Genomic DNA, 26,070 nt, shown 5'->3' on the forward strand with positions numbered 1-26,070 from the left:
TATATGGCAACAGGGATTCTGCAGGATGAGAACTCAGACATTTCACTATTCCCTTCCTCTTCACATGCTACATTTACATGCCAATGTCTGGAAGCAGCAATTTATAGGAAAGACAGGTAGTTTCATAAATAAACTAAATCAAATAGGCTTCCATACATTATAGAAAGGACAAAGGTCAGGGGATTCAGGGCAGCTGTCCTAATTTATCTATGTCATAAGGTTGATTTCACAAGAGAACAAGAGATCAATTCATAGAGTATAGGGGATAAAAGCTTTTCACCTCCAGGTCAGCAGTTCAAATCCACCTACATCAATAGTGACTGAAGGTTGTTACCATCTGAAAAATCTTCAGCAGTCTATATGAAATGGATTTGGATGAATCTGTCCACAACCTAGCAGACAAGTACACTCAGTTGTCAGTTAGTTAAAGTAGAGAGGCAAAGGACTGACAGAGCATGAAGACTAACCTGTCTTCTTACTGTATAATTACTGACTCTCTGGGTCAGGACTGAGGCTCATTAGTAGGACAGTTTGGAAAAGTTTGTTTCCACTGACCCTGATTAGGCTGCCCCTGCTCAGTGGTTAAATAGAGCAGTGGTTCCCAAACCTTTTCATAAGGTGACCCACCAACTGCATTGTGTCTTTTTGTCTGAGACCCACCATTCCCTGTATGCACACTCTACCCCAGCACCGCAGTCCTAATCCCAGCCCAGTGTGGAGGGGCTTTCAGTTCAATTTCATCTAAAGTCTGAAGCAAGGTTTGTTTTTATAAGACCAGGCAAGAGTGCTCGGTCCTGCTTGGTATTATAATGAGCTTGGTATACACCCTTTGCATTTCATCCAATGATAGTAGTAACAATACAATACTTCACACTGGAACTTTTCATCCACAACCAGGCTTACAAACAATACGCAAATTAATCTTTTCTGCTATATTATTCTGTCCCCAGCCAGTGACTAAACGACTTCTTACTCCTAGCAATGGAAGTGGGGATGATCTGTGCAACTGTTTTCTGTCTCTGGGAAGAAGATGGTAGGAGACACTAGCTGCATAGTTTGTCCTCACAGTCTCACTTCAAGGCATGAAAAGTGGGGAAAATAAACAGAAAAACCTTTTTTGTGGGGGGGGGGGGCAGAGGAATGTATGAGCTGCATTTGTTTGGGAAACAATGATCCCAATCACAACACTGCCTTCTCCATTGGTTTCTAGCAGATCTCCAGGCACAAGGAAAAGGCTTCTTAATGGCAAAACACTGAGTTCCTTGCAGGGCTGTGAGGCAAGGAATCTAATTCTGATTAATAAAGATAAGCTGGTGCAATGACTAGGCACTTCTCAGGATACGAATTAAGGCTCCTGTGCTATTACACACAAATGGTTGTGCTTGAAGCAGACACCCACATGTTTCCAGGAAGGGGCCCTTTCCATTGGAATATTAGATGTAATTCATTCTCAAATACGAATGGCACACGAATCACAGGAACAGCTATCTAGGAGAGTAATACAACCTTTTACCATAATCAATAAACCAACCCTATACATGCCCCAGAGGCATGTCAACAGCCTGTCATGGAGACAAGACTAGGAGTCAAAAGATAACGTCAGGAAACTATGAGATGCTCCTCGGGTATATTTTCCTTCTGAGCCTACAAATGCCCCACAGGCATATCCACAAACTGATATGGAGCCAGCTCAAGAATAGCCTGGAAACCACAAAGACATTTCTTGGGTGTGTTTTCCTTATAAATAAATTACTTTTGGATAATCTACAATAGAGAACAATACCCTCCCCCTTGACACAAACACCACTGACTTAGGAAAGAAAATGGGGTGTCTCATGGGTTACAAACATTGCACCTGATCCTGTAAGGTGCTCAGCACCTCTTGGAAAGTGCCAGATGCCCTCAGTTCCAATAGACTCTCAGTAAGTACTCTGCATTTTGGAAAATCGAGCCTGTTACCTCTACAGTTACTAAAGATTTTGGGACACCATTTTCCATTTTGTTTATAAATACACACACCCACAGTTTTGCAAAGGAAAATGGTCTCAAACCCAGACTTTCGGGAATAATTAAACTGTTCCCTTCTTTCAGAGCCATCAAATAAAAAGAGGGGGTGGATCACTTGATGATTACCTGTTCTGTTCACTCCCTCTGAAGCACCTGGCTTTGCCCACTGTCAGAAGACAGGATTCTGGACTAGATGGACCATTGGTCTGACCCCGTATGACTGTTCTTATGTTCCTTTCAATAAAGTCCTTTGCAGTTGTCAGCTTGAATTTAGTGCAAGACGAAGTGGTAACCATCTTAGTCCAGCAAACAATGAATTGAAGACAAGCTCAGTTGTCACAGACAATACCTTTTATTTGTCAATAAAATGGTTTGGCTTGTGAGACTGTGTGCCGGATTCTAATTTCACTGACCCTGGTATAATTCCATTAACTGCAACAGAGTTAATCCTGATTTACACCAGCATATATAGGTATGTTTACACAGCAGCTGGGAGCAAGCCTAGATATACTCTTGCTAGCAGAACTCGAGCTAGCGTGCTAAAAATAGCAGTGTGGACGCTGGAGCTTGGGCTCTCAAGTCCACCTGACCCCCTATGCTTGAGAGCCCACGCTGCAGCCCAAGACGCATGCTAGCTTGAATCCTGACAGGCAAGGCTGTCTACCCAGGCTGGCAGGCTCACTCCCAGTGGCAATGAAGACATAGCTAGTGAGAACAGAACCAAGCAATCTTTATTTACCTAAATATGGTCAATGGACTGTTGTTCCACCACCGTGCTACCCTGCTGACAATAAACTGCACCCTATTCTTTATCAGACTATAGGACTCAGGAGTGTTCCTTTGTTTGCAAATTCTGTGGCCTGAATCAGGATCTTAAATATGTAGCTTCTTTTTGGTTGAAGTTTATTCCAGACTTTCCAGGGGTAATTCTACAGCTTTGCTAAAATGTTTCACAAAAGCAAAGTGTTTGCTTCATTGGTTTTCATGTGTGATAAAATTATCAAAAATAAGCCTATAAATAGCTTACAGGCAACTAATATAGCATGGAATGTGCAAACTGAGGACACAAGTAGCACAAAAAATGGTGAGTAAATATCAAATACTCCTTATTGTCCTTTTCTGTTCTTGTTTAGCATGCAATTAACAAATATACTACTTCCTCTGTGCTTACAGCCTAGGGAATTTAAGTTGTTAATAGTGGTAGCAGTGAATGAATTGAGTGGTACAGCATTCCTGTCTGTATCTTTAAAATGACAACACTTGGCTGATTTACAACCCCCTTAATTCCTTTACAATCACTGTTCAATTGTATTGTGGCCAATCCAAGTCAGTAAGATCCCATGCCAAAAGACGTTACTGTACATGGAGTTACATTATGCACCTTCACACTGTGCTGTTATCCCAAATGCCTTTCAGTCTTATTCAAATTGAGACAGCAACCGAGTTCACATCAGAACCTTTGGCGTTAGTAAAAGTGAAATTGCGAGGATTATTTCTAGATCAACAAAAAGGCTAACAAACCCAGCAACAACTAACTTTCTTTTTCTTTCTTTCTTTCTTTCTTTCTTTCTTTCTTTCTTTCTTTCTTTCTTTAATAATTAAAGCTCAGTGTTGCACAGAAGAGGCATAGCACCATTTGAGATAAAATGCTACATATCAAACTTCAAAATGCATGACCAACAAAACCCAGAATTTTCTTGTAGATTTAAAATCACTGCACCTAATTACACAAACTACTTCAGTTTTTATCATGTTCATAATTAGCTCATTCATCCATATGATTTCAGATGTTAGAGGCTTTTCAATACTACTGTCAACAGTAATACTGGGCCTGAGCCAAAGGAAAGACTCCCATTGACTTCAGTGGGCTTTGAATCAGGCCCATAACTTATCAGAAGGGCTGTGACCACTACCAACCGTATACCAGAACCTAATTACAGTTCAGGGGCCAAACACCTGAACTGATGAATAACAAAATTCCTGTGTTTTCCCCACTATCCTTGTCATGAAATATTTTCTATTTTAAGACCAAGGACAGACACACAATATTGTCTGCTTATGTGTCAAATCAAAACTTTGACTTCTAACTCTCATTTTTATGTGTACATACATACATACTGCAGTAGCATCCAAAGTCCTCAGCTGGGAACAGAAGAGCCCTGTTGTGCTGGGGACTGTCCAAATACATTTGAAGACTTGATCCCTACCCAAAAGGGATCACAATCTAAAAAAGAGTTACGAATTTCTGTGGCCCAAACGACCAACAGCAATTGCACTGCAGAATCTTATGATTCACTCCAGGTAGCTGCCACAATGGTTCACTAAGAATAATTGCATCTGAGAAGGGGAGTGGTACATATCAGTGTTTAGAAAGGTAGCAGACAGGCAGCAGCACAGAAATAGCTCATTTATTGAAGGTGTAGTTCAGGCAACTGTAATTCAAACTGGCCTGACAATGACTTTAACCTTCAGCTGAAGGCATAGCATTCTCTCAGGATAAAAGGAGATGCAGCATTTGTACTGGAGCAGCTCACACTGTACTCTTTCCAGTGCAAACACAGCCAGCTCTAAAAGGTTATCTTGCTGTGAGCAATGAGGGAGGACTATTGTCTACAAGTGATGGAAATAAGATCTACCACATTCACTTTGCAACAAGAGTAAATATGACTCTAGTCCAAAACAGCATCTACTTAGTGTGAGCAAGGACACTTACCTAACAGGGCATTACGCCCATTGTCATCTGGCAAGAATCTTTTATCTACGGCACACACTAAAAGATGATCAGGCAGATTTGGCGATTTAGCACCAACAAGTAAAAACCCTGAAGGCACCTCAATTTGATCATTGGAAATGGACACCAGCCTCAAATCTTTACCAGCCTGGCAGAAACCTAGAAAAAACAAATGCAACACATTTCTGAGATCAAAGGTCATTTTGCTTAATTCTTCACAGTTTCCTTATTGAACAAACTCCAAATTTTCTTTTTATTTAAAAAAAAATGTAAACCACGTCAAGTTTCACTTCAGTGTCAATATTTTTCCGGCTACTGGGCGAGCTATAAACAAAAGCTAGAAATACAATGAATAAATAAAAATTTGGAAATGTAAAAATAAAGTTTTCTGCAGCAACAGAAACACTGTTGCACAACATATATATTTTATGGAACTGTATATATTTAACAACATAAAAAAGATTATATTAAGCTGTATGTTTAACAAGAGACATTAGCACTTGGTGTCTGGGCAGTTTTACAGTTTTTATACAGTCTTTTCCCTCTTGTTTGTATGGGTCTTTCTCCCAACCACAGGAGAGGGCAGAAGAATTTTGTTTTAAATGGGAAAATATGGTGATAAAACCACAAAAGTTGTCAGAGCACTCAGCAGCAGGTGTAATATCTGAAACTACTTTAAACTCGAGGTTTTTTAAATCTGGTTAGATTTCAAGTTGCTGGCTAGTCCCCTCCTTTATCCTGACATAGAAGTGCTCCTTTGAAAGATTCAGGCAAAGGCACACAAAAGCGAATGATCAACCAAGTTTCTAGTTTTGTCTAAGAGGTAACAAACTGTGATAGCCCCACAATTTCTATATACCTAACTTTGATGAGCCACTTGGAAGGTGCTTTGTATGATGTTTGGACTCATCCTGCACTTTTTACTAAGACCCCAGTTTCCACTGATACCAATGGGAGCTTTGCCTGAATAGGCCATTGGATCAGTTGCCAAACTTTGAGTCTTGTGAATTTCTTACCGTCAGTAGTGCAGCAGCCTTCAGGAGGAGGCTTCATCTGATAAGAGAGAGGAGGGCTACTTGATTCTGAACTTTCTTCTTCCTCTTCCTCCTCTTCCTCCTCATTATCCACTCTGCTGCCTGCTACAAAAGTATCACAGGACAAATTACATTTAGAGAATAGACAGCTGTGGCAATAGCTGATCCTGGGAATGAGCAGTGTCCCAGTTACAGCAAGCACTACAGAAAAGTAGGATTCCCTTGTCTTTGCAAGGAACTGCAGTGTTGCCAAGTCTCACAATGTTTGGTGTTTTTCTTAAAACTGCAGGTCCTGTTATATGAGAATTTCAACTTTTATTTAAAAAAAAAAAAAAAGTTTGGCAATTGTGATTGTGGAGAAAAGCTTTAAAAGGTGACCTGAGTGCACTTAAATCTCAGAAAACGGAAGGCAAATAAAAACAAACCCCCAGATTTTTGTTTTTAAAATCTTATGATTTTGAAGTCAGTCTCATGATTTTGGGCAGCCTGACTCATGACATTTGAACCCTTGTCAATAATAGAACTCTGTCCTCATAAAAGTTCCCTTGACCTTTGCTTTTAATATTTACACCAAAAGAAATCCATACATCTAATTGCTTTGAGATGCTCTCACAAAGCAACAGATCAAATGCAGATTATTAATAGTTAAGTGCTGACTATATACTTGATGCTGTACAAGAAACAGAACAAAAAATTGTTCCGTGCCCCAAAGATCTTAAATAGATGGACAATACAAAACCCACTGGGATGAGGAAGGAATGTCTGTTCCAAAGCTCAAAGTCAATGAGAGTCATTCCACTGATTTCAGTGGACTTTTGGATAAGGCCCTGGAAATCCCATGGGAGAGGTCAGCCACAGAGGGGTTTTCTCCGTGACCCTCCTCCCCCACTTTGTCCCCTCCTTAAATAATGACTCCAGGGTTGGCATTTGTGAGTTTTGCAGAATAAGTGAGTTTTAAGGAGGGATCTGAAAGAGGAGAGGTTAGGTGTTGCAAGCTTGATCCTGAAAGGTGCCAAGCACTCTGGCCTCAAGACAACAAAGTATTTAAGTATATGCTTACCTTTACTCACATGAATAGCAAGATTGATCCCTGGTGAACTGGAATAAAGGCAGAGTGGTACGCACAGCGAATAACATGGGAGAAGGCACAAAGACAAGAGGTAAAGAGGGGACAAAGGGAGAAGTGAAGCAGCCTTTGTCACTGGAATGCAGAGACAGGAGTAACAAAACGCGGGAGCAGAGATTTAGGCAGGGGAGAGCTGTGCAGGCTTTCAGATTAAGAATGAAAGGAATCCAAAAGCAAACGTGCAGCTGTACAACATGAGTGACAGCTCCATTTTGCACTAACAGGCATAGTTCAGGGGTTTGGTCTTTATTTTCAAGCATATTGCAAATCATTGTTATGAGTCAAAATCCAATTTTAAATGAGTGTAAAAAAAACTGCTTCCCACAGTAAGCCCCATGTTTATGTGGATAAGCTCTTACGGTATGTCTATACTACAAAGAAAAACCCGCAGCACTGTGTCTCAGAGCCCGGCTCATTTGACTTGGGCTTCTAGGGCTTGGGCTGCAGGGCTAAAAATAGCAGTGTAGGCATTTGGGCTCAGGTTGGAGTCCTGGCTCTGAGAACTGGCAAGTGGGAAGGGTCTCAGAGCCAGGACTCCAACCTGAGACAAAATGCCTGCACTGCTATTTTTAGCCCCGCAGCCCAAACCCCAGAAGCCAGAGTCAGTTCATCTGAGCTCTGAGATTGGGTGCCTTGGATCTTTTGTTGCAGTGTAGACATCTCCCATACAGAGTGCAGGAGACTTTAATGGTCTACCCTCACACACAGTTGTCAGCATTATAAAAAACTGTACATTTTGAGTATCTGCAGTCTATACAATATAATTCCATTTTTTTTACAAAATAGTCTACAGAAGGTGAAAGTTGCACAGTGAAGCACTTGTAAGTTAGGAAATGACAATGCTACCAGTGGACATAACGTTAGCTCTACCCCTTGTGTGTTACAGGGCCAGCATCTTTGGCTGATGTAAACTAGCATAGCTCCATTAAGTCAACAGAGCTATACTGATTGACACCAGCTGAATTACATGATCAGATAATATTTCACAACGAGTGCAGTGTATCAGACTGTTATTGCTACCACTTTTATAGAATTCTTTCCACAGCCTCATTGCATTTTTCAGTATTTTCCGCTTACGTTATTTTCAGTCATTGTGATCCAGTGCATCTTTATTGACTGAAATTTTACATGGTAGATTCTCCTCTTGCTAAGTATTCTTTTAAAAAAATAATTTAAGCCCCAATCCTGCAAACACTTAAACATGTGTGTAATTTTACTCATGAGTAATGTAATGTACGTGTGCAAGTCATTGGGATCAAGGCTTAAATCAATAGCCATAACACTTATTTTCAGCCAGCAACATAGACTTCCTTAGGTGCTAGTTAACTGCAAAGATAATTTAGCTGCAAACCTAGATCCAGACTGTGATACCCTTATTAATGTTGAATAGCACCTTACTCCACAAACAGTCCCACTGACATCAAGTGGGGTACTAGTCAATGTGAGCAAGGGCATCATACTCCTGACCCCCCTTGGATGGTCTGTATATGCCAATTAATTTTACCATTACTATTTTATTGCGCTTAAGTCCCAGTCCTACTCCCACTGAGATCAACTGCCATTGATGTCGATGTGCAGGATTCAGAAGCTAACATGTCATATGATCAGTGGTGCAAGTGGAATCCATTTTTTACCAGTTCACGCCCCTCCCCCCGCGGGGGGGGGCACGTGACCTCCTCATGTGACTCCTCCCAGCCTGGGGCCCCCATGCTCTACCTCCCCAGCCCTTCCACATAGGGTCTCCTCCATCTGTACAGCAGCCCCACTGGAGGACAGGGCCTGGGAGCGGTACAGCTGCGCCAAGGGAGCTGCCAGCATGGGGCCACCTAGTGGCCCCACATTCTGCTCCTCCTCTTTCCGGTAACCCATACCAGCTATAAATATCTTGCTGGTACGTCGTACCAGACCGGACCACTCTACTTGCACTGCTGCATATGATGTACAAGACATGTTTCCTGTACACTTTCAAAATGAATTACTTTAATGGGCTCTGCCTGTGTGGGCATACGCAGAGTAGCACATAGCACTAGAAGATGCCCCACATGTGTATGTACAGCTGCAGAAAAAAATGTATGAAATAGTATATTATTTGAGAAACAGTATGTAAGCATAGAATTACAGACTGTGAATCTGATTCTCCCCTCCCGTGCACCGCATGCAGTCATTTCCACCCCTGCAAAGTGGGCATGAAATGCTATCACATCAGAATGGAGAATCAGGCCCTGTATCCACACTAAGGGGCAGAGTAAAGATTGCTCTTGCAGCCTTAACAGTATCAGTTTTTTGACTACTGAGTGCTCAGCTGTACACTTTACCTTAACATTCAATCAGCATATAGCCAGATGCTCCCCTGCTGCAAATCAGTGCAGGTCAATGGAATTATGCCAGTTTTTACCAGCCCGTAGTTCTTTATCGAGTTTTAGTTGTTTTTAAAGAAGAAAGGATTAAAAATACATTTTGCAATTTGGGATCACTTGACTAGATACTGCTAGAAATCCTTAACCCACACACCTTATGGGGGCTGTCTGCTGGGGCCCTTCTCCTGTACACCTTAAGTAGGCTGCAGGCACAAGACCCTCTCCTGTGCATCTTAGGAACTAAGTTGATTTTGCCTTTTGAGACACACAGTACCCTAGACATCTCCAGTAAAAGGCAGCAAAAGCTCTAATGCCAGTTGAGCCACCTCAAGGTGAGGCCACATGTCCCACATCCACAGACAGAAGGCATTAATGAGAAAGGAAGAGTTCATAAGATCATCCCCACCAATCTCAAAATGGAAAAAAATATACAGGGCTAGATCATCAGCTGCTGTAAAATGGCACAACTCTGCTGCCTTCAATGAGCCCATACAGATTTACACTGCAGAGAATCTGGCCCCCAATCTTTTAACAGAGAAGCATATCCATACTCTAACAGACACAGACTAGCTACAGCTCAAAAATGCCCCCAATAGTCAGGGCAGAGCCTACAAGAAATCTAAACTAGCACCAGCCAAACACCATCCGTATCTACTACAGCCATCAAGCCATCCTAGGAAGTGCCTGTATGTCACTTTACTAAACATTTGGAGGAGGGTTCTCCAAGCTCCAAAAGCCACAAAAAGAAGAAAACTTTAAAAGCTAGTCATTAGAAAGGCAAGATTAAAGGTGAGAGGTCACATCAGACTCTCTAGGCTTTCTGACAACCCAGCAAGCTGACAGCAGGATCATTTGAAGAGAATCAGTATTTAAAGAATATTTTCAGGCCATTTCAAAAGCTGAATGAGCCAATATAGGAGAAGAGAGAGAATCCATCACTAAGTGGGCAAAGATAAAAAAGATTGACAAACAGTGTGGTGGACCCATGGAGCTTTTAGTTTATTTAATATATAGTCATCAAAATGATTATGGATATGATGACTAAGGAAGGCAAACGGATCTATATAAAACAGTAACAGCAGCAAACTAAGACAACAGTTGTCTAGAGAATGTCTAAACAAAGTTTTAGGATACAGAAAAAATGTTTTAAAAGCAACTGTTTTTCTGAATAACACAGTATTGTAATAGTAACAAGGGGTTATCCCCTGTTCTATCTTGTGTTATCAAAATGATCTGCAAAAACTGGAATTAAAAAAGTTGTAATTTAGACATAGCGATATTTGAAAAGATAGTTTAAAAATCTACAGGTTGAAAAGAGACCTTAATTTTAGCTGGTTTACTTTGTGCATATTTGGCACAGACTTTTAAGTTCAGAAGGGACCATTATGATCATTCAGTTTGATTTCCCGCAAAAAACAGGCTATAATCTCTTTCACATTTATAGGATTTTAGGTGTAAATTGTAATATATAATCATAAATTGTAATAACACTAGTCTAGTTTTACTGTGTAGGCACTTTGCCCTATTATTTGTGAAGGTCTTTCACACAGCAACAGGGGAGAGAAAAACATTTTAAATAGGAAAATTATGTGAACCACAAAAATCGGTTTGTGGGAATTAGGGGTAGGAGTAGAACCTGAAATTACTTTCAACTCATTTATTTTTAAATTAACTATATTTCAAGTTCACAGTGTCCCTTATAAATTAACAATTTTAAAATAAGAACAACAGCAGCAGGAACAAAAAACCTGACTGATGTCAAGGTGGTTGGTTTGCTGCCAAGTGGTATGGTGAACAGGGCAAAGTAACACCAAAAAAATGCAAACTGTGAGCTGCAAGATAACTTCAGAAAAACACTCTTCAAATATGGCAAGAAGCAATAGCAACTTGTGAGGCCATTAGTGCCTAACAGGATACCAGAGCCATTCTGTTTAGAGACAATTCTGCAGCTGTATTTTTGTCATTTTGTGCCTACACGACTTAGCTGGCAGTGCAGAGAATGTTGAGTCAGAACTCTTGGGTTCTATTCCTTGTTCTGCCACTCACTGTATTACTTTGTGTGAATCACTTAACGCATGGTTCCCTCCAAGCTTGTATAATGCTGACAGACCCCGGTCGTCAGCAGGCAGGATCGAGCCTGGGACCTCTGAAGCTTAGTGTATGAGCCTCTACTGCAGTGATCCCCAAACTTTTCTCTCATGACCCCCCTTACCAGTAATAGAATGTGTCTGTGCCCCTCCCCTGCCCAGGCTGGGAGCAGAGCCATAGCCGGGGCCAGGAGCCGAGCTGTGGCTGGAGTGGGTCCTGGGGCCAAGAGTGGGCGCCGATGGCTGAGCCATGTCTGCAAGCAGGTACGCGGCTGGGCCGGGAACTGAACCAGGGCCACAGCTGCAGCCAGGGGCTGGGGCCAGGCTGGAGTGGAGCTGGGGGCAGAATGGAGCTGGGTGGTGCTTCCTCCCCACCTCCCTAGTGGGGGCTGGCCCAGGCCCTGCCACACACCCCCCCAGACATTCCTCCATGCCCCCCTAGGGGGCCGTGCCCCATAGTTTGGGAAACAGTGCTCTACCGCATGAGCTAAAAGTCACATGGCACTTAGCCAAGGCTGTAGCAGACTCATCAATCTCTAGATGGTCTAGGTGCCACAAGAGGAGGACAGAGCCCCACACCAAGTAGGCATGGGTTACACTTTGAAAACACTGGCTTGGGGGGCGAGGGCGGGAAACGCTAGGACCACAAATAAACTGCACCACAACAGACCCACTGTGTCAAGGAGTCAGGGAATAGGGAGGATACAGATAGTAGGGGGGCCAAGAGCTGGTGTCGTAGACAGTGCCACCACAAGGATGGCCCATTGCTTCAAGGTTATTGCCGTCCACCCCTCAGACCTTAGGGCTTCATGGTTCCTAGAGGAGGAAACTCCTGTTTGTTCTGGGGGTGAGGCTGGAGCAGGATGTAAGATGTGAGATTGCAACCTCAACCATTTCATGCAACAACCCAGAAAAAGCTCTGTATGGATTGCCTAATAGAGTTTCCATCCTCTGATCTTTTCATGAAAGGGAATGCTCTAGGCAAAGATTTGTGAGGTTTAATTAATTGAGGCCTGATTCTGTTCACATTGACCGGAAAAAAAAAATGATCAGGCTAGGAAGGTCTGTAAAGTCCTTTGAGAACCTTGAATGAAAGGAGCTACAGAAGTGTGAAAACTACACCTTTGTCCCTGAACAATGCATCTGCTCTTGAAGCATCTTTCCCAGCTGATGTCATAATCCACTTTGTGACATCACAGTTAGTTGCCATGGAAACATTTATGAAATTCCCAATAGAAGATGCATCCGATGAAGTGAGCTGTAGCTCACGAAAGCTTATGCTCAAATAAATTGGTTAGTCTCTAAGGTGCCACAAGTACTCTTTTTCTTTTTGCCAATAGAAGATCATCACTTCATGTGGGGAATACGCAGCAGGAGCAGATGGACACTCAGAGATTATATTTTCATGCAAATATCCTTAGCAGGACCGGCTCTAGGCACCAGCAAAGCAAGCATGTGCTTGGGGTGGCACAATTCCAGGGGTGGCATTCCGGCCATCCTTTTTTCTTTTTTCTGGCTTGGGCAATTGCGTTCTCTGAGCTTGGGGCGGCCAATTTTTTGCTTGGGGTGGCAAAAAACCTAGAGCCGGCCCTGGTCCTTAGTTAGCAGTAAAGAAAGGAGGGAGATAAACATGTATGAGATATAAGCAGATCCGTTTCTAAACAGAATGTTTTTCAACATTTTCAGTGAGATATTGGCAAGTGTTTAATCTTTTCAAAATGGTTTCATTTGTTTTCAGTGGCTGGATTGATTTTTTTAGAATACTTATTACAAACTATATTATACTTTACACATTTTGCAGTCCATATGTGCCTACATCATCTTTTGCAGGCTACGAAAGAACACACACGCAGGAAACAAATGCAACATTACTCCAGTAGTTAGTTGAAAGAGAGGAAATATGTGTGCCAGCAGGATAATGTTGCCTGCACATTGTCAGACCCACTGAGAACAAACACAATTTAGCTCCTAAGTAGACTTGATGTTACATATTAGCTGACTTGTTTTTCTAATTAATTTGGTTGTCAGATCTACACATTCATCTAAACTATTCCACCTCCAGAGAGAAAAATGAATGAATAAAAGAAAGAGACAAGGCGGGTGAAGTAATATTTTTTATTGGACCACAGACCTCTGCGTAGCCTGAAAGCGTGTCTCTTTCCCCAAGAGAAGTTGATCCAATAAAAGATATTACCTCACCCACTTTGTTTCTCTACTATCCTGGGACCATCACAGGTGCAGCAACATTGTAAACATGAGTAAAAGAGAGACCAACATAGCAGCTCAGCAAAGATATGAATAAATCAGAGAAATCCAAGACATTAAACATCAGTCCAGAGGCCGTGAGCAGGATTTACCATAGAACACTAGGTAACAGCTTAAGCCAATACCTTGAAAAATGGAGATCAAGTTAAAAACACCGTCACGCCAAAATTAATCATAAAATCTTCTTAGCATACTTAATAGGAAGGCTGCAAATATTTTTGCTGCTTTCATTCATAATCAAAATTATTTTTATCATCTCTCATTTGTAAATCTGTTGTATTTTTGCAACTGTGTAACATAGTAGAATTTTCTATTCTATAAAGGTAAACTACCAGATAAAGCTCTGATCCTCCAAAGATTTCTGCCTGTGTTTAGTGGTTGAACTCATAGTGCTTTCAGTTATGTATGTCCATAAGTGTTTGCAAAAATAGAGCCTTACTTTGTAAAAACAAGGAGCATTCCATAATTATTCGCTTCAAATAGTTCTTTTTTCAAATTTGCATTAGATTTGGGGGAAGGAGGAGGTTGCACAGAACATAAAGCAGCCAAACAATACTTTTGCATCTCTCTATATTTAATTTGAAACTTTCATGATGATCACTGGATGAACAAGGAATGGATTCATAGTTCTATGTGAACAGAAATATAAATGCCAAGATTTCCTACCTTCTAGTGATGAAAGTTGCTGCTCGGCTTCCAAATACAGCTGAGAAAAGATTGGTCTGGGGACTAAGCTGTTTGAGCGGAGAGAGGCCTCAATAGAATTATGCAATACTTCTTCGAACCTGGTTGTCTTGAGCTGCCCGGCGTAAGAATTTCCCATCTTCTTATTCAAAAAAAGAAGAAATAAACCACGTTTCAATTTTAGTTCACAGAGCTAGGAGATCACATTGTGTGGAAGGCAAACCACAACATTTCTCATGAGAGAGTAGCACTGCATTGTCTACACTGAAAGGCAGAAAAAAAGAAAACTGACAGCAGCAGCCCACTAAACAGATCCTGCTGGTAAATTACAGGAAGTTATCTAAATAACAGCATTCTTGTAATTCAACAGAAAGGCAGCAAGGTCTGACACCTTTTTGAAGATGTTGCTAGAAATCTGATTCTTGTAATTCCCTAATTTAACAAACTGTACAGCAATTCAGGAGATGCATTGCAATAGTCAGTAATCTCATCTGTCAAACAATCTTTGTGTTTCCTATATCTCAAACAGAATGCACTTTAAAGGGTCTTGTGGATAACAGTTATGTATATGTGTATTGACAACTCAATGGCCCATCATAACACATGCCTAAAATTCATGGTTAGAGCAGTTTAACTATTCTTTTAGAAGTGTTCTCTCCAAGCAAAATCGTGTTGCTTATAACTAAAATCCAGTCTAAAAGGATGGCTAAAAGTGTCGTTGGCATCTTTTCCCCAATAACAGGAGATTTATTAATACATTGAGACAATATATTTCCCTCTAAACAAGCACAAGTGTTTTTAGAACAAGAGTCAGACAAGTTATCCATTTGATTCGGTATTTAATTGCATTTATTATTAGTAAAGCCACATGATTTGTTCATTTTGTAGTTTACTGAACCATAATAGTCTAATCCAGTGGAATATTCTAGTAGTTTACTTTCCACATACTCACTTACTGCCTGCTTTCCACTGTGAACACAATGAATTGTTCTAACGCAAAGCCATGTCAGCTTTTTTTTTTCTACTACAAAGTAGCTCTTGCCCTGGGCCCCACGAACTTTCCCTCCTCAAGTAACTGTGAACTGAAAGCATGAAATGCTTCCTGTCTGTGACAGTAATTCCTAACCACTGAACAGTCCCATCCCCACACTGGATACTGCTTGGGAAATAAGCCCGTTGGGAAGTAGCCTCCAGGAATCACTCAATCAAGAGAAAAATTACTTTGAACAAGCTAAGCCACCTACCACTCTCTTTCTAAACAAAAATGTGTCTTTAGTGAGCTGCTGTCTGTGTGTGACAGTACATGGCACAGTGTGATATTATATACTTTATTGTATATTTATATTGCCCACCCCAGTAAAACTATATACAACAATTAGGCAAGCACAAAGAACCAATAAGGAAAGTGTTTAACATGTAACATAAGCATGCGGTACACAGAAAACAAACAGTGCCAACATCTCTTTCACACACATCCCTTAAGTACGCTCACTGACATTATCAGATGAAAACAGAACTAAAGACAGGAGACTTCAATTTGTTGTGAGGCTTCACAAAGACACAATGATATCAGGTAAGCTGCAGAGCTTCCAGACTATGTTGAGGACTTAAATAAGGATCGGGCACATCCCCCTTCCTCTGCTAAAAGCAGAAGGCCAACTCCCAGCTTGAGTAGACAGTGTTCTCCCCAGGCCTCCATTCCCCCCGCATCCCCAGGCCTCCCTTTCCTGCTGGACTCATGCAATGAGAGTACTCTCTCCTGTTGCAAGCTATTTTAAGCTCGGGCTACACCAAACACAACTGCAGACAGTGAGGAAACACTGCCATTGCCAATGTTGTCCTGATGTTATCTCAAACCACAGGAGTACAAAAGGAAACTAACGTGGATTCATAAAATGAATTGTATTAAACATTTACTACTTAAAGGTATAAGACAGCTGTCATTAATGAAGCTACCAAAAGACGAATGCTAATTCCAGTCCATCCCCCAAGCCTCATAGTTGTAGGTGTAGTTACATACATCTACATAACACACTTAAAAAACCAACATGGAAATAATGAAACACCTGCTAACAACGTTATCACTTTGCTCGTGTGCTGAACCCCACTCCCACATCCAGAAGCAAAATATTCTCTGACTAAATTATAAACATTTCTGGGTAGGGCCTCTTTTCACGGTGAAAGGGCAGGCACCATTTGAATGCTATATGACTGATTGTAGCACTCCCACAATCCTGCATAACAAATGCTTTCTTCTGGAAAAAGTTGTGGTCAGCCGGCTTGCTCCCAACATTTAGCCACCATCAGGAAGTTAAATGCCATTCAGCAATCATCCATTTTATAAACATTTTTTCTATAGAAAGTGTTAGTTAATAAATGAGACCTTTACATTTAAATTCCAAGATCCGTAAGACCTGATCATGTCCACATAGGAAAATGTTATTGATACACAGCTCAGTCCTGCTCCCACTGAAGTGACTAATAGAGAGTCCTTGTCTAGAGTGGGAGCAGGAGTGACACTTTCTCAGGAAGGGCTAGATTGTGACTACCTACAATGTGGCCATGTTGGGCTTTAGAGCTACCTTGATCTTGGCTTTGTGCCCTGTCCTGAGTTCAGGGCTTTGCTCTGGATGCTGCTCCCTGAGAGTAAGTGCAAACAGGGCTGGGGAGCGGGTGAAGTCTTGACTCTGACCCTCCCACCCACATGCTCATCAGCCGAGCTGGCTGGGCATGCTGCAGGAAATATGCTGCACTTCAATAAATTACTCCTCCCCCTACCCAAAGCAAGCATGGAAAGAGGGAAGAATTGTGTCCCTTTGAGACCAGCACATGCAGCCCCCTTACTGAGGGCTAAGAGCAGAAACACAGTCTAACCCGAACAGACCAGAGCCTGCTCAGTTTATTCCCACCCACTGACAGGATCCTGTTGTTCAGGTGGAGGGCTCCCCAGAGGCTATTTTCTGCCTTTACATGTCTGACAGAGCACAATGAAAGAGCACAAAGCTAAAGGTGCCCATATACTGCAGTATTAGAAAGAGATGAATTGCTTTACTGCAGAAACACCCATCATGACTAGATGGATCAAGGACCTACAAATTCTTTTACCTCTGGGAAATCCTATTTAAAACATGTGAAACATAAGAAGGTTTTGAATTCACATGAAATCCCTTACAAGACCCCCACTGTATAAGAATGACCTAGAAATGTAACGTGTAGATACAATTCAAACGCAATACTGGAATGTTACCTATCTGCCCCAGAAATGTCCTAAACAAAGAGGAACAAAGGGCTGTTTGCTTTACTGAGGGTCTGTACCTCCTTGTGTGACTCTATACCCATGTTTTGTTTGTTTTTAAGGACACACTGTCATCTAAATTTTATGGTTTTACAGCATCATATGCTTCAGTGATATTTGCATCTAGTTCTTATAGGTGGGAACACATTCTATAGGAAATTGTAAAGGTTCTTCCAGTTTATAAACTCTGCCCCACTCAAAAAATACCTGTTACTCTATTATCTTTTCTTTCTTTGGAATAGAAATATGTGTATTGTTAAGTGGAATGTAAAAATATGTGTTCATAGCAAGTCAGCCAATGGAAAGAGCAGAAATTCCATCTCCAGGTCTGTGAATATTTCAGATACCACCATCACAGACACAAGTAAATTAAGTGATCAGGGAAAGTGAAGCCATTTTACTCTGTTGGGTTATGGGTTCTCCTCTCATTTATATTTATGTAAATCAAGCCTAGCTCCAAAAAAGTCAATGAGTTACATCAAAGTAAACCTGGTATAGGTGAGAAAAGAATCAAGCATTATTTTTCTCCATTAACAGTGATTTTTAGCTTGAGTATTCCTGAAAGAACCTTCAGCCACTCACATTCCACCTAAGCCCAAAACACTTCTTTGTGGTACCAGTCACTGACAATTTCATTCCTAAGGAAGGACCTTGTCCTTTGTTAATATCTCACATTCCAAATATGAAAATTAGGACACATGGTCTTAACTGGCTGGTCTGAATTTTTATATCAGTTAACAGGTTTCAAATGCAAAAAATGGGAAGCCCCTAGGAAAGGGCCATTTAAAAAAGTAAGCTCTTTCTAACATTGCATTGGTTAATAATTAGTAGTAAAAATATTCTATTGGTTAGGGCCATAATGAGGGGATTTTCAAAAGTATATAAGAAATAATAATACTTCACACTCAAAATCTAAGTGCTAAGATGTTCTGGTGATGGGGGCCATATGAACCCATTAGATAGTGATCCTTATTCTCCATTGTAAATCTAACTCAATTTTATAGATGGTGAAAGTGAGAGCTCAAAGAGGTAAAGTGACATGCTCAAGGTGGCACAGCAGGACAGTGACAGGACTAGAACTCAGGTCTCCTGATTCCCAACCCTGTAACTTATCAACTGAACCATATCGATATTGGTAAGGTTACCATTTGCAGTATGCTACTACTAAGTCTCTGAATATCTGCCTACTCAAACACAGATTAAAATCAGAGCTTTGATCTAGGGTTGCCAGGTGTCCAATTTTCGACCAGAATGCCTGGTCGAAAAGGGACCCTGGCAGCTCCGGTCAGCAGCACAGCAGAACTAAGGCAGGCTCCCTGCCTACCATGGCTCCATGTGGCTCCCGGAAGCAGTGGTATGTCCCTGCCTCTGCTCCTACGCATAGGGGCAGTCAGGGGGTGCCACACGCTGCCTCCGCCCCAAGCAGTGGCTCTGCAGCTCCCATTGGCTGGGAATCATGGCCAATGGGAGCTGCAGGGGCTGCACCTGCGGACGGGGCGGCACCTGCAGACAGGGCAGCACCTGGAGCCTCCTGGCCGCACCTCCATGTAGGAGCCGGAGGGAGACATGCCACTGCTTCCGGGAGCTGCTTGAGGTAAGTGCCGCCCGGAGCTTGCACCCCTGACCCCTTCCTGAGCCCCAACACATGCCCCTGATCCCCCTCCTGCCCTCTGAACCCCTTGATCCCAGCCCGGAGCACCCTCCTGCACCCCAGACCCCTCATCCCCAGCCCCAGCCCAGTGCCCACACCCCCAGTCAGAGCCCTCACCCCCTCTATGCCCCAACCCCCTGCCCCAGCCCAGAGCCCCCTTCTGCACTCCAAACCCCTCAGTCCCAGCCTGGAGCCCCCTCCTGCACCCCAAACCCCTCATCCCTGGCCCCACCCCAGAGCTTGCATCTCCAACCAAAGTCTTCACCCCCTCTCGCATCCCAACCCACTGCCTCAGCCCAGAACCCCCTCCCGCACCCTGAACTCCTCATTTCTGGCCCCACCCTGGAGCCCGTACCCCAATCCCCTGAGCCAGCCCAGTGAAAATGAGCAAGTGAGTGAGGGTGGGGAGAGCAAGCACCAGAGGGAGGGGGGATGGAGTGAGCAGGGGGGGTGGCCTCAGAGGAGAGGTGGGACAGGGCTGGGGCCCCAGAGGAGGGGTGGGGCAGGGGGTGGGGCAAGGGTGTTTGGTTTTGTGGGAGTAGAAAGTTGGCAACCCTACCTTGATCACATACTCTTTGGGGTTCCCTGGCACCCAGACCCAAACTCACAATCCTCAAATAACATGTTCTGAAAGCTTATACCACTGACCCTATATTGTGAGGCTCTGTTCCACAGGAATTTGACCCTGGAATCAAAATGACACTACCTCAGATTTCATAGCAGCATTCAGCTTTTCTACATGTGGCATTCATGGGTTGCTGCAGGTAGATAGAGCTGGGGAGTCCTTGAATGCTGTTTGGTCAAATGCAGTTATAGATTCAGGACGTGGAGCACACACTGTGTAAGCTACCAGCAGTAGGAATGGACTTGCTTTTCTACCCACTTCCCAACATCAAACACTGTTGCAGAAGCTTTCACGCCAACACTAAACCTGCCATTTCAGCAGAATGAGCCCTCCATCAATTCTCCCAGCTGCTTGAGAGAGGGCTTTTAATGCCAATATAAGCAAGCTATGGAAGGGCTGTTTCCTACTAGCTGTAGGATGACTGACATTCCTCCCAACCATCAAGACCAGCCATTTCTTTTAAACTTGGGAGGCTGTACCCCACCCACCCAGAATGTGGTACCTGAGTTGTCAAATGCTGGCCCCTGGCTCCAGGCACTGATCACAGTGAGCCTATTTTCCTGGTCCACTGGACTTGGCATTTACAGCCCAGATTTATGTCTCTCTCTCTTGGCTACAAGTGGGTGGCACAGGCAGAAGTTTCAAATGCCTGTGAAATTCCAAGCAACAATCGGAGACAGTGACCAGATCAATTGAGAGGGCTAGTGCAGCAGCAGGATAGCCCAATATCCTGGCTACTGATAAAGAGTTTCTCTTTGATTTATCACACTGTCAGTCACCATGGAGAGGATACAGAGGAAAAATACCATCCACAGCTGCTTAAATCCATGATAAACAGGAGACTAGGATCACGCAGACGCATCAGCATTAAGCAGTAGATGTCGCCTCCAACAAAGCAGTTTAGGGCAATATACTGGGATCTCTCAGAAAATGCTGCCTTGCACGTGTAAAGATATCTGGCACAGTAAACAAGAAAAGAGCCATCCTAAAAATGGAAAGTGGTAGCGAGAGGTCTGTGTGAATCCAGAGAGATCAGCACTCAACCTCCAACCACAGAATAAGCAAAATTCCTACAGCAAGGGGTGTTTGTGCAATATGGAACGAGAAGGATGGCCACTTTGACTGAGGATTACTATTCTAGTGTAACAAGGTCAAGTTCAATTGCCAGGTTTGGTCTTTCCACCCAGACCTTGAAAAATGAAGCCACTTGCATTACTCTGCAGTGGCCCTTTCCCCAGGGTTGCAAAGTCAGTTCCTTCTCAGCCAGGAAGCCAGGGGATCAATCATGGTAGAATAGGGGGGAAGCTATAGCAAAAGGAGATCCAGTCAAAGTAAAAGGATTCAGCTAGAACTCCCGCGTTTAATAAGATCAACCAAAGTGCAAACCTCACACAGAAATTGGCTGCAAGTTTGTATAGCATCCAGCATTACGGGGCTCCAATTCTACCATAATGTACTACCACAACGTAAATATTTCTACATTATTTCTATTCCTTCTATTTGGAGATCTTGGAATAAGGACTTTAGGAAAGAAGGTACAGTGCCAGGCCTGGGCCAAGAAATGTATATTTACTAGAATTCGTATAGTACAGTAAATGCAGCTATTATTGAGAAGGAGACAGTCAATATAAATTAGAAATTATGAACGACACAAAACTGAAAAGGGAAACTAAAGACATCAAGGAAAAATTATGGGTAGCAGGGCTAAGGACAATAAGGAGGAGGATTTTAAGTATATTAGAAACAAAAGACATCCGAACAATGGTACAGGCCCATTAGTAGAGATGGTAAAATTATAATAATGATGTAAAAAAGGCAGAAGTGTTCAACAAATATTTATTCTGTATTTTGAAAGAAACAGGATGATGTATTCATATCACGAGGATGATGAGTCAATTAGTAACTAAGGAGATTGTTAAACAACATCTACTAGGGATCCGATGAAGTGAGCTGTAGCTCACGAAAGCTTATGCTCAAATAAATTGGTTAGTCTAAGGTGCCACAAGTACTCCTTTTCTTTTTGTGAATACAGACTAACACGGCTGCTACTCTGAAACCTACTAGGGATAAACATTTTTAAATCAGCAGGCCTAGATTACTTGCACTCAAGAGTCCTAAAAGAGTTAGCTGTGGATACCTTCAAACTAACACTGGCTCTGAGTCTTCACATTAACACTGGATACCTTTCTGGAAGCGGTGCTTTAGTGCAACACAGGTTATTGGGGTCAATACAGCGTTAACATAGTGAAATGTAATGGCCTGTGATGCACAGGTGGTCAGAGTTGATGATCCAATGGTCCCTTAGGGCCTTAAGCTCTGAATTTATGAACAAATATATTAATTCTATTTTGGGAAGATTAGGTTCAAAAGTGTATTACCACAATAGTGGATCTCTTGGACAGGAATATATGCATGAGCTTTTTGGTTCTAACAGGTCCACAGGTCCCAGGACAACCAAGTAGAAGCAGTCTCTCCCCACCTTCTACCTTCCCACTATACCCAGTCTCCCCCATTCGCTAACTATATTAGCTGTAGCTCACGAAAGCTTATGCTCTAATAAATGGGTTAGTCTCTAAGGTGCCACAAGTACCCCATTGAAGCTTTTGCATGAGAGAGGTGCTAGCTGTCAGACCTAAGCAGCTGTGCTCATGCACAGAGGCAGAAACTTCAAATTGCCTAGGTACCTAATGTAGTAAATGTAGGTGCTGAAGGACTTTAGGTGTCAGCTCAGCAGGGGTTTTGAGAATTTGGGATTTCGGAGCCTAAAGTGGGAGTTAGGCGCCTAAGTCCTTTGGTGGATCTGGGGCCTACTGACTGGAGAAAGTGGGGTTGTGGAAAAAAGGCCAGTGGAGTCTGCATCTATTTAAGTAGAACCAGACGTTCCCAAGAAATATGGAAGGGAAAGGGGAAAATATGTGGTTACCAAATGGCAAATAAAAGAAACAGTCAGGAGAGAAATGGTATTTTGGTATTTAAGAATTATACAAATGAGAGAAAAAAAATTAAAATCTGCCAACCATAATTGACACTGTCATTTTAAAACACACTTATGCACTCAGGAAGTTTACCCATGGACTGCAGTTCTATAATACTGCCACAGTTAATCCCAATAAATTTAATAAATTAGAGAGAGAGGGACAGTGTCTAGAAATGTTTTTTCATTTCACACCCTTTCTATTCTGGAAAACAAATATGAACATCTAACAGACCCATTAGTTACAACACTACATCTGATAGGTATTGGTTTGCTTATGCAAAATAACTGAGTTAGCCCAACTGTGGCTAGCCATCCACATCACTAAAAAAAACCCTACAAATGGTTCTAATTGGTTCCCGTTTGACTCTCAATGACACCAAAGTGGGCACTTTCACTCCCAGAGGCTGTCCTTTAAGTCAGGACTGAGACACAATGGCAGGCCAGTGTGAGGAAGCTCTATGTCCACTCCCTTTGCTGTACTTGTCCCATGGATAAATGATGGGAGCTGTTCTCTGGGCATGCCCATCAGCACCTTTCATGAGCACAGAATTACACACAAGGGAAGAAAAAGGAGTTGAAAAGAACAGAACTAGACTTTGGTTGTTAAGCAAAATTCTGGTGTGAGCTGCATAGGCACGTTGATTTAACAAACCTCACATTAAAGATTACGTGCTGATAAAATTATATTCATATGACTAGAAATACTACAGCCATGTACAAAACCATATCAGTTCTCTTCAGAGAAAAGGAAGCTGTCACTGGCGTACCACAAAATTGTCATTCACTGTACTGCTCTATGGTATGGTTTTAGTTGCTTATATAGGGCTATGCACATCTATAGTAGAACTGGCGAGAACATTTCTGCCAAAGTGAAATTTTGGCAAAATATGCTGGTTCAATGAAGTTGTATCAGTTTTGGTGAAACTTTTGTCAGGAATGTTTTTACAGAGAGGGAAGCCAGGTGGACAGGGTACTGGCTTAGGGTGTGGGAGACTCAGCCTGATTTGCAGTTATCTGGGATGCAAACCTCTGCTCTGAATCAGGCAGAGCAGGGACTTGAACCTGACTCTCCCACAAGCTAGGCTAATGCCCTAACCCAGCCTCATCCTTTTCACAAAACCATTCAAAATGTTTTCTTTTCATTCCATTGCAGAATGAAAACAAATTTTAAAACTGTGAAGGTTGTCAGCAGACGGAGTTGTCACACCCTGGTCAGCTGTAATCTATACAAAGAAACTATAGTGCTAATTGTAGTCACATATTATGCAGGCTTAAACCCAAATCTCTAAATGTAGCAACTTGCTCCAAAAGGCTAATGGAATCTCACTACGAAAAGATCTCCTTTTTCACTTAGGAGTCAGGTTATGGCAATTTGCTAAGCCCCACCTCAGCATTACAATTTTAAAAGCAACATTAAAGCTTTAACTTCAAACACAGTTATCCTAGCTAGAACTCCCACAGTACTGTACCCTTTTCTGTAATCATATCTTAGAATTCATACCTCTCCAATGGAATTAGATCAGAAATTGCTTCCTAATAGTACCAATTTGGAAAGTATCTCATCACTGAACACAGAGGTTGATGATTAAGGCTGATGGCAGGAAACAGAAAATAATCCTACCCCTCTGTCCAGCCAAAAACAGTTCTGCTTCTGTTTCCATAAAAAGATATATACTGTAAGAGGACTGGTCTGATCTCTGAGCTGCCACTTTCTTTGCTGTTCTTTTTATTTTTATCTCATTTGTTATTTTGATCCTGAAAACTAGTTCAATATGAAGACTGGATTTCTTCTGCACTGAAAGTGATCCGATAATGATTTCCTCTGCTGACTCATGTTTCCAGGCAACAGAATCCCTGAGTAAGAATTCAGAATGCGATTTGCCAAGCTTTCAAGTATACCATGCAGAAGAGCTCAAAAGGAGGAAGAGGACCACCAGGCTTTCTGGCAATTTTGTATTAAAAATAAAACTATTTCAAATCCAGTCTTTGAAATTAGTGTCCTTGCCCAGGGTGAGAAAAATAAGGAGTTTTTTTCTTTAACATTGGCACCCTTCACAGAGATTAATATACATACTTTTTCTATAAATATATAACTGTTCCTGCTAGGGTTTTACTAATGAAAAATTTATCTGCTCATTGTTGCCTAACTGCCCTCTGTGCCTTTGAAAATCACCCCAAAAGATCCATACCAAAGTGGAAAACCTGCTAGGAAAGCAATGCTGCCACTCTCAGACAGACAACATGTCAAACAATTCACAAGAGACAAAGGGCTCATTTTGTGCCATACTAGCAATTTTCTTTTTCATTTTTGGCCACTGAAACAGGAAAAATTTCAGCCCAAAAATCAAAATATTTTGGGCTTTGGCTGAAAATTTTTCAGCTGGAAAAAAAATCAGTTGTTTGAAAGGGGCTAATTTTTCACTGTAACCCACAAAATTCCTGCAGGAAGTTTTGATAAAAACGAAAAATGTTTCATCTACATTTTCTACAGGAACGAACCACCATTTCCTGACCAGCACTACAGACAACCAATTCAAAAAGCTCAACTGAGACAGTGCACAAATCCACCAAGCAATAAATCAGTGAAAGAATATGATTATGGATTAGTTTCGGTGGTCCAGCCTGAGGCATTATTGGCAGTTCCGTGCAGAGAAATTGGCAGGGCTACAGCTTGTGGTGTTCTACTTCTGTGGAGAAACAGAGAACTCCCATTTACAACCAGACTGCTTTCATTAATTAAGCATGAACAACAGTTCCCCTTTTAGGACTTAGTTTTGGCCCTTTTTAAAACTTACTTTATAAAGTAAGGAACAAACTGCTTTGAGCTTGAAGTTCCTCCTGGCTAGACCCAAGCCAGAGCTGAAATTTATTTGAAAAATTTGAAGCTAGAAATACAAATCATTTTGAGTTATGATGTTTGGAAATTTTGATATTTATTCAGTTTTGAAAAAAAAAGTTATGTTTTTGGCCTCTTCTAGTTTGTAATAAATCTTACCATACAAAGTTCAAATGGGTTTTAATCACAAATCTTTACTTAGATCTCATATATTCAACTACTTTCACAAAGTTTACTTTCTAAATATAAAAGTTATTCAAAAATCCTCATGGGGAACTCTGTCGGGGGGATTATAATTAATTTTAGATGTCTGGGAAAAGTTATAAATTCAGCTGAATTTGTGGAAGTCAGTCTCCAGAAGAACCATGCTCATAACCTCTCTAAATCTCACATTT

At 41.9% G+C, this 26,070-nt stretch overlaps 1 protein-coding gene across 7 annotated transcripts in view; it reads right to left on the minus strand.

The window, feature by feature from the left end:
• GREB1 (growth regulating estrogen receptor binding 1) overlaps positions 1-26,070 on the minus strand; it is a 174,073-nt gene that overhangs the window by 65,302 nt on the left and 82,701 nt on the right. For 3 of the 7 annotated variants that reach the window (XM_084623304.1, XM_084623301.1, XM_084623303.1), the window contains exons 2-4: positions 14,274-14,430; positions 5,755-5,877; positions 4,721-4,897 (exon numbers count right to left, since the gene is read on the minus strand). In XM_084623304.1, the coding sequence (XP_084479430.1) occupies positions 4,721-4,897; positions 5,755-5,877; positions 14,274-14,430 (457 nt within the window). Of the gene's footprint in view, positions 1-4,720; positions 4,898-5,754; positions 5,878-14,273; positions 14,434-15,787; positions 15,811-26,070 lie in introns of those variants that run through there. The other 4 variants (XM_084623300.1, XM_084623302.1, XM_084623306.1 and 1 more) reach the window with 2 other exon arrangements.

The sequence above is a fragment of the Lepidochelys olivacea genome (assembly GCF_965140295.1).
Source record: "Lepidochelys olivacea isolate rLepOli2 genome assembly, chromosome: 3".
NCBI lineage: Eukaryota > Metazoa > Chordata > Testudines > Cheloniidae > Lepidochelys > Lepidochelys olivacea.